The 11,327-nt window shown below is 48.1% G+C and overlaps 1 protein-coding gene across 1 annotated transcript; it reads left to right on the top strand.

Annotated features, from left to right (window-relative positions):
* Positions 1–1,225: 1,225 nt before the first annotated feature.
* Positions 1,226–6,763, top strand: LOC123084396 (GDSL esterase/lipase At5g62930). The gene is made up of 7 exons (XM_044506021.1): positions 1,226–1,292; positions 1,391–1,512; positions 1,746–1,823; positions 1,912–2,049; positions 3,562–3,638; positions 5,804–5,968; positions 6,607–6,763. Exons 1-7 carry the CDS (start codon positions 1,226–1,228, stop codon positions 6,761–6,763), a joined length of 804 nt encoding a protein of 267 aa, XP_044361956.1.
* The last annotated feature ends 4,564 nt before the right edge of the window (positions 6,764–11,327 follow it).

Below are 11,327 nucleotides of genomic sequence, written 5' to 3'. Positions count from 1 at the left end.
CTTGTCGCAACCTGGGAGTTTTCCCTTTTTTCGTAGATCCGTTTATTCAACACGTTTTATCTCTTAAACCGTGCGTCCAAATCTCGAACCATTTTCGCCATTGGATTCCTCGCGTCAAGATCTTCAAAACTAGATCCCATGTTGATAGGTTTTGATGAACTTTTTTCACAAAAAACCGGACGAAAAAAACCGACGAAAAAACCGAACCGGGAACATGGGTTTTTTTCCCTTTCCGAAAGAGGCACGCCGTGCCTCTGACAACCGTGCCTCTCGCGGAAGCAAAACCGTGCCTGTCGGGAAGAAAAAAAACAGAAAGTGTGTTTTTTTCCTTTCCAAGAGAGGCACGCCCGCGAAAACACAACTGTGTCTTTTTGCGGAAGCAAAACCGTGCCTCTCGCGAAAGAAAAAAAACTGAAAACGTGTTTTTTTCCCTTTCCGAAAGAGGCACGCCCGTGCCTCTCGCGAAAGCACAACCGTGCCTCTCACGAAAGCAAAATCGTGCCTCTCGCGAAAGGAAAAAAACAAAAAATGTGTTTTCCTTTCCGAAAGAGGCACGCCCGTGCCTCTCGCGAAAGCACAACCGTGCCTCTCGTGAAAGAAAATAAAAAGAAAACACGTTTTTTTCCGTTTCCAAGAGGCACGGCCATGCCTCTCGCAAAAGCACAACCGTGCCTCTCGCGAAAACAAAACTGTGACTCGCGAAAAAATGCATTTTTTGCGCAAAAAAGATATTTTTTTCGAATTTTTTTGATCGAAAAGCTAGAGAAGACCGGTAGAAAACCAAAACGTAAAAAAAACCTGGAAAAAAACCGTTTAAAAAGCCGAAAACGCGTGCGTAAAAATAAAAAAAAATCCGAAGGGAGCGCGACACGTGGCAAATGGCTGTGAGCGTGCCAAGTGGCGCTGATTGTTGGGAGGCTCCCGAAGGAGCGCCCGTTAATTAGTTGCTCCCCGCAGAATGCTACATAAATTTTGGCTGTCAAACTTGTTGTTGACTAAACTGGACTCCCAAATTACCCTGCGTCTCAGACAGGTGGACCCGACCGCGATCCAACAGTGCACCTGCAGTAGCTTTGACGGACACCGCCGGCCGAATTCGTCGCGGTGGCGCTTCCTCTCCGCCTCCCTGGAGTCGAATCGCCGGATTAATTTACCCGCAATTACTACAAGGTCCACCCCATCGATACTACCGCCTCCAACTGCAAGTAGTCGCTGGCTAGCCTCGATGGCGACGCCCGGATCCCGCCCCTCGACGACGGCGACTCCCGTCCGCCGCCTCGCCGGCACTTCAGGTGGTCTAGCTGCTGCATTCTTCTCCCACCGCCGATTCTATCCCAAGTTCCCAACCCCTCTCACGTAGCTCCTCCCGCTTTGACTTTGCCGTTGCTAGGGGAAGCGGGATCCCAGGAAGCGCTGCGGCCGCGGCTGGTGCTCTTCGGCGACTCCATCACCGAGTGGTCCTTCCGCCCCGGCGGCTGGGGAGCCGCCCTCGCCGACACCTACTCCCGCAAGGTCGAACAAGAATAATCCCTGGTCGTCGATCGGTTTCTTTTCTTCCACCCCCGCACCGGGAAGGCTTCGAGGCCTCACATTTTGGTTGCTCAGATTATCGTGTTCTTGCTTTGCGACATCTTGTTGCCGCTCAACTTCTTCCAATCTCGCAGGCCCCTTTCTCTTCTTGCTTGCTTCATTCATGGTGTGTCTGTACTCTGTACCAATCAATCCAGTGAATTTTTCTGTATCAGGCTGATGTTGTTGTCAGAGGCTATAGCGGGTACAACACAAGATGGGCTCTGTTCTTGATGCGGCGCGTCTTTTCCCTGGTACGACAGGCTGCATCCGGCTTCTCAGGTGTTAAATTTATGGGATCAGCACACTGATCTGTGGTGAATTGATGAATGCACTATGCAGGATGGCTTACCGCCCGTCGCGACCACTGTATTCTTCGGTGCTAATGATGCGGCGCTTCTAGGACGGTCATGCGAGCGAAACCATGTTCCAGTTGTGGAGTTTAAAGAGAACCTCAGAGCAATTGTTAATCATCTCAAGGTAAATTTGAGGGCAAAAAAAAAAAGAGAAGTAGTTCGAATTGTACAAAGGGGAACACATATATTTGCTTTTTGAACTGTGACTTGAAGCAATTTCAGATTAGCTGTAACTCTGCCTTCCTAGTTAGAGGTATAAATATGTGGAACTGTCAATTGACTTCCTTAGGGCTTGGGAGTAAGAAGCAGTAATCACATCGTGCTTGCTATCTGTATTATACAAAAGTTATGGAACCTCCGGTTCAGAGTTGATGGGCAGTCATTTTTAACTCATTGGTCTCTGGGTGCCTTTACCCAATAAGGCAATAACTAGTGCTATTTTTATTTACTTTTTTTCGATCAGAGGGGCCACGCAGCCCCATTTTCATTACAAAAATGGTGTCACAGCACACAAAACAAGTTTCATATAAACTTAACTTTTTCGATGCCTAACATATGTATCAGGCAGTAGCGGATCTAGCCCAATGAGCCAGGGTGGGCCAACAGTAGAACTGTTCATAAAAATAAAAAAAATCTTATATTTTTTTTACCATTTTTCCTATGCTATAAAGCTAATCAAAAAATCCCAGGGTGGGCCGTGGCCCACCCTGTCCACCCTCTACCTCCGCCACTGGTATCAGGAAACACTACTCCTACATCTAGACTTCTAGAGGCACTTCAACTGCACCTACAGGATGCTACAACAAAAGAACCCTCCAAAGCATCGTCGCTACATGTGTTGCCTAACATTTTTGCATCAGGAAAATAAACTCCTACACCTGAGATACCAAACTCCGCACCTACATGGTGCTATAGCAAAAGAACAAGAGAGACCATCGCAAATGCTGCATCTATCAACACTTGATCAACAAAGCCTCCGTACAGCAGGGCCCCACCCGTAAGCACGCTTGAAGACGTCCCTCGCTATCTGGGCCAACCTCTTGGTCACTTCCTTAAGAGTTTTTTGCACCCCTCTTTTCTGTAGCACACCCCACGATTCCAACACAAAACATAAGGAGAAGATAATATCAGTAGGATCCTTAGGTAAAGAACTTTGAAAGCAAGATTTATTTCTTGCTTTTCAAATCGACCACAACAAAGCAGTCGTACCAATAGCTATAACCATTCTATCTTTCCCAGTATACTTAGGAAGCCAATTCTGGCAAAAGTCAAAGAATGACAGGGGTGTTTGGGGATTTCCCAAAGCACTCCCAACTACATTCCAAAGAAACCAAGCAAAAGAAAAAGTGAAAAACAGATGATCAATACATTGGAACAGAAAACATCAATGTTGATATATTACATCAGCGTCGACTTCTGGGTCTCTTGGTCAGTTGTATACTTAAATGCGCTGCATTGTTAAAAAATGAATCTAAATTATGTCTTAGTTACTAGACATACTGAGGCGAATCTACATATTTTTTCTTGGAGGCGAATCTACAATTGTAGTGCTGCATTTCTCATAGTACTTTGTAGGCCAATATGAAGTATCAGTCCTTGGAAATTTTCTTTAATCTGCCATTTCATCTCAATACAGGTTTGTTCCAAGTCCATGGTGATTTTACTTATCACCCCACCTCCTGTTGATAAAGACGGAAGAGAAAGATTTGCACGGTTGGCATCATTTCTCCTCTGAACTATTCAAGTTTGTCCTATAAACTTTAGTGATTGAATTCAGGAAATGAGAGCTAAGAAATGCAACACCTTTTCTACCATTATACTTAGAGCATCACCAGCCGTTAGCCCTCAGGGGGCGCGTAAAATCGCCGCATGGGGGCGAGCCGGCGCTAAAAATCGGCATGGGGTGAGCGGGTTCCCAGCCGCCGGCCCCAGGGCCGCCTCCCAGACGCCGTTTATGTTTTAAAAAAAAGGGTATTTGGCAAAGTTTGGCAAATTGGACAAATTATTCGGCTAAAGTTCAGCAAACTGGACATATATTCGACATATTAGACATTACATAGCAAAGTTATTTAAAAAAAGGCCGCAACTACAACTATTTAAGGGCCGAAGAAGTCGCTGAGCGCGGCGATGTCACTGACGTCGCCGCCATCCTCACCGTCGTCGGCGGCCTTCTCCTCCTTGACGCGGCCGCCCCTGCTGGACCCCTGCCCGGCGTCTCCCTGACGGACCGGTGGTGGCGACGCGTCGTCGTCGCTGTCGTCGAGGACGATGACGCCTCCCTCATCGTGGCCCCATCGCTGAATTTCGAACTGCTCGTAGGCGCGGCACTAGCGCTCCATCTCCATGCGTGCCTAGTCGTCGCGTGCCCATTTCAAGGCCGCCGTGTCGTCGAGCTCTTCCTTGACGCCGCCTGCGAGCCCCGGCTCCGTCTTCACGGCGGCGAGCCGCGACTCCATCTTCGGTTTGACGTAGCGCGGAGGAGCCGAGGAGGACGCGTGCCGGCCGCCCTCATTGATGACGATGCTGACGCTACGGGTGCGCCGGCCGAGCGGCTTCTCCGTTGCGGGCTCGGCCTTGACGGCGAACACCGTCGGCGAGCCGAAAGAATGGGAAGAGGAGAGGGAGGAGGAGTGAGAGGAGGAAGTCGAGGAGGAGCCGAACCTCCTAGGCATCCATTGCCTGGCGCTCCAGCAGGGGATTGGGGCGGCCGCCGCGGCAGGGTATGCCAGCGGCGGGTCATTGCCGCCCTCGAGGTACTCCAACACATCGTGGAGCATGCGGCCGGGGTCGCCCCACCATACGCGGCGCCCCTCGCTGTTCTTGACGCCCCCCACCACCGGCGCCCCGTGGTTGTCGGCGACGTACTTGGGGAGGGCGCGCTGCTCCTTCGTCAGGGACGCCCGCACGCGGTCGACCTCGGTGGTGAATATGGCGGGGTGCGCTTCGACGTCGGGCACCGGGGGAATGGGGACGCCCACGTTGCCGAGCCTCCACCCCGTCGGCCCGGCGCGCATGTCCGGTGGCGCCAGGATGTACGCCTCGAACAAGAGATAGGCCTCCCACTCGTGGAGCGAGCGCCGGCCGAAGCCGTTGGCCGCCGCCGCATCGCCGGGGAATTGCACGGCCATCAGATGGGCTTGGGAGAGAGGGGAGGGAAGGAACTTCGGCGGGCGGCTGCGCACGGGGAGAGAGGCAGAGCTCGGCGGCGGCTGTGTGCTGGTGTAGCCAGAGGCGAGGGGGAGGCACTGGTATTTATAGCCCCGCGCCGTGTGTATGCGTGGCAGGAGGGGAGGCGTCGCCGCGCCGCCCGTGACGCGCCGCCCGTGTGAGGAATCAATGGCAAGGCTGACCGGCGGCAGCCTTGCCACTGATTCCACGCGGGAAACTGAGGCGTTCCGAGGACGACGAGGCGCGCGTTGCTGACTCGGCGGGCCCGCGGTTCTTTCGCGCCAAAATTGCTCTCCTGGGCGCCCCCTAGCGCGTCAGGTTCGGTGTGGATCCGCCGGCGCTAATTTCGGCCTAAACCGGCGAAAAACGGGCTCTTGGAGGCGCGACTGGGCCTTTTTTTGGCGCCGGCGCGAAAAATCGCCTGGGGTGGCCGTGTTGGGGGCGCGGCTGGAGATGCTCTTAGGCCCAGTTTGTGGTTGCTGAACTGTGTTGTGATGCACTTACTTTTTCCTTAATATAATCTCTGGAACTTCTAAATACTGAAGTTCCTTTTTTTGTGTGGGAATGACGGAGTTACAAAATATTATAATTCATTTGTTATTTTCATTCAAGTTATGTGCAGTGAATGACATGTTTCATTTTCCACAAGATTTATTGAGCATATTACATGTAATTTGTTAGTTGTTCATTATTTGTGTTTTCTCCTGAAGATCACTTTATGGATATAATCCAAGTTGGCTTCCAGAAAGGACAAATGAAATGGCTGGTGTCTATGCAGGTAAATGCATAGAACTAGCCAAAGAAATGGGTGTACACTGTGTTGACATTTGGTCAAAAATGCAAGCAGTTGAAGGTTGGCAGAAACTATACTTGAGGTAATTCTATCTCAGATTTATTTACCTTTTTTGAATGGTGATTTTGTTTAGTTTTTCACTACATGGCAGCATTCAAGGTGCATTTTTGAAAATATTTTGGACTTGTAGCTTCCTAGTAACCGACTAAGCATACATGTGCGCCAGTGCAAATTTTAATTTTCTCTGTTGTCTTTTTTGGTGAATAAATGATTTGGTTTGAAATATATATTTATACCCAGGTTCTCATTTTGAAATTAATACTGATTTTAATCGGTTGCATTTTTCCTCATGAAAACAAGACAAGGCTGTCGAAACTAGATCAAAAAAATCTAAACTACATCATCCGCCTTAATATTATATCTTTCTACCATTAAACTTGATGCGTCGTAGGGTGCTGTATTACTGTGCCTTTTTGACAGGATTTAAGATAACATGGTCACATTATTCATCTTTCACATACTTGGGAATTGGGAAAACTTAATTTCACAAGAAGTCATTCCAAAGAAAGGTTGTCAACAAAGCATCCTAGTTGTTGGAGACCTCACAGTTGGCTGTTTGTTAGCTGTACATATGAACATAAGCTTCCTGAGAAACATACATTACTGCATTCGCTCTTTTTGATAGCTTAACAAAATAACTGTTTTTGTTTCATCTCCTAGTGATGGACTGCATCTGACGCCGGAAGGAAACGCTCTGGTCCACAAGGAGGTCGTCGGAACCTTGAGAGGTGCTCGTCTGAGAGCTGAAGTTATGCCGCTTGACTTCCCTCATCATTCCAAAATTGATGCAATTCACCAGGAAAGGTCCTTCCAGTGAAGATAAGTGATTCAGGGCCGTCTGATGTTTAAGTTTGAACTGCTTGCTTCCGCTGTGTCTGCACCCATGGAGATTTCGCTTTCGTCAAGTTTAACTTCCCTTTTGTTGCGAACGTTTGAATCGCGAGGTTCCGTGTTAATTTTTACCCCGTCAAGATGATTGGGCATGTTGCTGTTGCTTACATCTAAATAACCCATATTCCTTTTTTGACACTTTCCATGAAAACTATGACTTAGATGACAAGTTCGGGTGGGTTGCCCAAATTACTACTACTACTACTACCGTTTATACAATACAAGGAAAACAGTGATTATATTTATGTCTCCTCCTTTTCACGACACATTCCGTTTACTGATACTAAACTGAGAGTTTGCTTAAGATGAGTACGCAGCTCGGATTGGTGCACAACTCTCTCAGCCAAACAATACGCTTCCATTCCCTGGTGGAAATTCATAAGCAAGTAGCACATGGGCAGGTGCTATTATTTTGTCTGAGCTGAACTGAACAGAACCTGAAGCATATTTCGCCATCTTTGCATGGATGAGTATGATGTGTTAACTTGTTGCAGCATCGGAATATGTCCCTTGAAAGAAAGGATTTGTGTGTTTTAGAATCTTTCGACCCTTCTTCAGGCTTTGCACTAGAGCAGGATCCAGATGTACTCTTGGTGTACAGCTGCAGCAGCTGCTGTGCCTTTAGCTCACTTGATAGCTAGCATCTCATGGCTAATCTTTTTAATTTTTATACATCATCAGGGAGGGAGCCAGAAAGGTCTCATGGCTAATCTCGAGAGGCTTCTCTTCTCTTTCTTCTCCACAGATGAGGCTCGTTGCCGAGGCTGATGCCATTTTGTCAAAGACTTGCTGATTTTTTTTTACCACGTGGTAAAATTTTGCCAGATAGAAAATGCACATGATATTCATCCCTTTCCGGGAGATCTGACCGCTGCCTCTGCTCTGATTAGCTTCTGCATCTGTGTTGTTTCGTGATTTGCTGTCGAGTGCCGACGAATGAGGTTTAGTTTCAGTTTCTTTTCGCTGAATCTGTCAAAGAGGACGTGTCAGCCCATATGACAGGCTCCACGCGCCTAGCTAGTACATGGTCTGCTTCGTGGGGAACGAAGAAGGTTAGTTTTCTTTAGAGATACCAAGAAGGAAGCATGCACCAACCAAAAAGTACTATCATCAGCTCGTGACGGTCACACTTAGAATACAACTTTGCTTTGGAGCATCAGAATCATAGTTTCATAAAGCACGCTATCTTGGCGTTCAGTGTCATTTACCATGCTATAACAGCATTAGTGCGCTTACGCTTCCATCGCTATTTCCCATAACAGTCTTGCTAAGTCTCAGCTGAGTGAGACTTCATAACAGTCCTGCTAAATCTCAGCTGAGTGAGACTTCGTTAAGTCTCAGTTGATGCGATGTCAACGAGAGAAACCCTAGGCCTTTTGTTTTCGAGCTAAGGCGGCCAATTGCGTACTCTTTTTGAGCCTGTATAGTTAAGTTTGGGCCTCGTGAGTGGACGCGTACCACAAATTTGAGGTGGGTTCTCAACAAGTGTTTTAAATAGTGAGTTATGACAAAGATGTGGCCAGGTCTCAGCCGACTGAGTTTAGTCAAATCTCAATCAAGTGACATAACATGCTAGAAAGAAAAAGGACAAAATCCGTGCAAAAAAAAAATTGGTTTCCCTTGCTACAAATTTGATATTATAGATATTAATATTTTTGAAAAAAATTTGATCAAGCATATACGAATTTGACTTTCAAAAAAGGTAATACATCTTATACTATTTTTTAACATAGGGAACATGAAAGAAAAAGATCTTGAAGACGTCGATGTTGGGCTCAATAAGCCGCGGCGGCGATCGGGTGCGGTGAGCGCGTGTGTGGGCACGCGCTAACCGTGTCGAACACTTCGGGACCGCGGCGGGTGCGTGCGTAAGTGTGCGTGTGTGAGTGCGTGAGCCAGCACGTGTGTGCGGGGGGGCGTGCCGTTCTGTTAGCGAGCGATCAGGAGGGGTAGAGCGCGTCGGGCGCGTGGGGAGGCCGTGGCGATCGCGTACGGACGCGATGCGTGGGCGCGGAGGACGTGGGCAAGTGGGCGAGCAAGTGGGTGCGAGGCGAGGCCTGGCATGTTAGTGCTCGCGGGTATATAACCCTGGTTCCTCCCTGTAGCTCGTTGGCAGGTCGAGTTCGAGCTCGAGGCAAATATCAAGCCGTTCGTGTGCCGGAAAACCACCTCTGTCCCGTGTCTCCTCCTTCTTCCCTCTCCTTTCTTCGTCGGTTCGTGCCACAAAGAGAGAGAGAGCTCAGAGAGCAGGAGAGGCAGAGCTAGGTTTTAGGGTTTCGGCAACAACAGTCGATGGGAAGTATCGGTGCCGGAATAAAAGCGTAGATTTTGGGGCGTGGAGTTTCTGCACCCGAGCTCATATGAGCTCGGGTGAACAGTAAAATCGAAAAAAAGTCGAAAAAAATTCAAAAAAATCCAAATTTTTTTGGCTAGAAACATTGACAAAAGTTTTAAGTGTTTGCAAAAATTCGTCATGAAATCACATTTCTAGAAGGCGTGGCAAAAATAACAAAATCGGTACTCTGAAAATGCTACTTTTAAAAGCATTTTGGAGGCTGAATTTGTTTTTTTTTGCCACGCCTTACAGGAATGTGATTTCATGATGAATTTTTGCAAGCACTTAGAACTTTTGTCAATGTTTCTCTGAGATTTTTTTTGGAATTTTTTGGAATTTTTTTAAATTTTTTTTGATTTTACTGTTCACCGAGCTCAAATGAGCTCGGGAGCAGAAAGACACTTTCGCAGATTTTGCGTGTGTCTCCCTTGGTTTCCTTCCACCGCATCCATCACCGACCCTCTGCTTTCTCTGCTCTGCCCTGTCCCGTCTCGTCAGGGGCATCTTCACTCGCACTGCTCCTGCTCTGCTTTTGTCCTCTATGTATCTATTGAGCTCACACAAGGAGGGAAGGGAACTCCATCTATCTGAAGCTGCTCTGCTGTGTCGACTTTCGACCATGGCTGCACGAGCGCTGACCGCTGCCGGCCGCCGGGTGGCCGGCCAGAGCCAGACGAGGCCGACGCGTCTTCTTGCTTCCTGCAGGTAACCAGCTCTGCTCTGCGACTCTGCTTTGCCCCCTTCTGTTTTTGCCGCCTATAACTACCGCTCAATCATGGCAGCATCGATGCTTTGTGTTTCAGGAGCGGGAGGAGGACATGGAGGATGTGGAGAGGCCCGCCATGGACCTCACCGATGTCAACTGCAGCAGCAACAACTAGGTGGTGCAAGTAGCTGCGTCGATCAGAGTTCAGAGGCCTGTGGTTTCAGTAAGCTAGCTAGTGTCACTGCCAGGCTTCGTGGTAGAATTAACAGTTAGAATAAATCCCATGGATGCATCTCTCGAAGTCTGTACTAATAGAAAAATGCTCTCAGTTCACTTGCCTCCGTACTGATCAAGCCTCTTAGAGCAACTCCAACGGGCCGACCCAAACGGACGATGCATTTGTCCAACTTTTGTTCGTTTGGGTCGGCCGCCCGTTCGGCATCTGTCCAGTTTTGCATTTGGTTCAGCAGTGCGCCCAATGCGCTGACCCATTTCATGTCCGCATTCAACTTTTCAAAAAAAAGCCCACGGCTAGGGATGGCAATTTTATACATGGACATGGATATCCAACCTGAGTGGATAGGGTTTGGATATGTTTTTCTGTCCATGGGCAGCGCCCAAACCCGACTCGATTGCTCGTGGGTAGGGCATGGATATAATCTTGTACCCGTGGGTATATCCAAACCCGATCCGATGGTATGACTTAATGGGCAAAAATCGGCTATCCCTACCCCACATTTACATGTCCCAGTGCAATTTTACATTTTGTTATCCAAAACATACAAAATAAATTACACAATCCCTGTCATAACTTTTATTAGTTGACATTCAATACCCTCTGTAACATACCCCAACGCCCTTCCCTTATTTTTATCTCCTTGTGACCTGACTCGTCATTCTCATCTATTATAAAAATACTAAATGATCTTATGTTGTTAGTGGAGGTTGATTTGCCATAAGTGAAGCCTAACATGCAACGAAGTGAAGAATGGAAGAGCTTATGTTAACATTGTCTTATGTCTTATTTATATGTCTGGAGAGGATCCAATGGATATCCAGTGGGTATGGATATCCATCGGGTTCGGAAATGGACACAATTTTTCACCCACGGATTTTTTCATGTGTGGGCAAAGACTGTCTTCATGGATATGGATATGAATTTGATATTGTTCAACCCGATCCAAACCCGACCCATTGCCATCCTTACCCACGGCCGATCATGCCAGCGGCCATGTCTCATGCCGGCACCATGCCAGCACCGGCATACAATGCCAGCTTCAGAAAATATCACCACAGTTAATGCTGGCACACTCGCCAGCCGGCCGGCACACATGCCAGCACACAAAAAAGGATGGGATTTGAGTTCAACCACGCCATCGCGGCTCCCCTGGTCTTGCCGGCACACCTGCCGGCATACAAAAAAGATGGTGCTCGCCGCCATAGATCACT

The sequence above is a fragment of the Triticum aestivum genome, chromosome 4A (assembly GCF_018294505.1).
Source record: "Triticum aestivum cultivar Chinese Spring chromosome 4A, IWGSC CS RefSeq v2.1, whole genome shotgun sequence".
Classification (NCBI taxonomy): domain Eukaryota; kingdom Viridiplantae; phylum Streptophyta; class Magnoliopsida; order Poales; family Poaceae; genus Triticum; species Triticum aestivum.
Note: the sequence above shows the minus strand (reverse complement) of the source record. Positions and strands in the feature narration are given on the sequence as shown.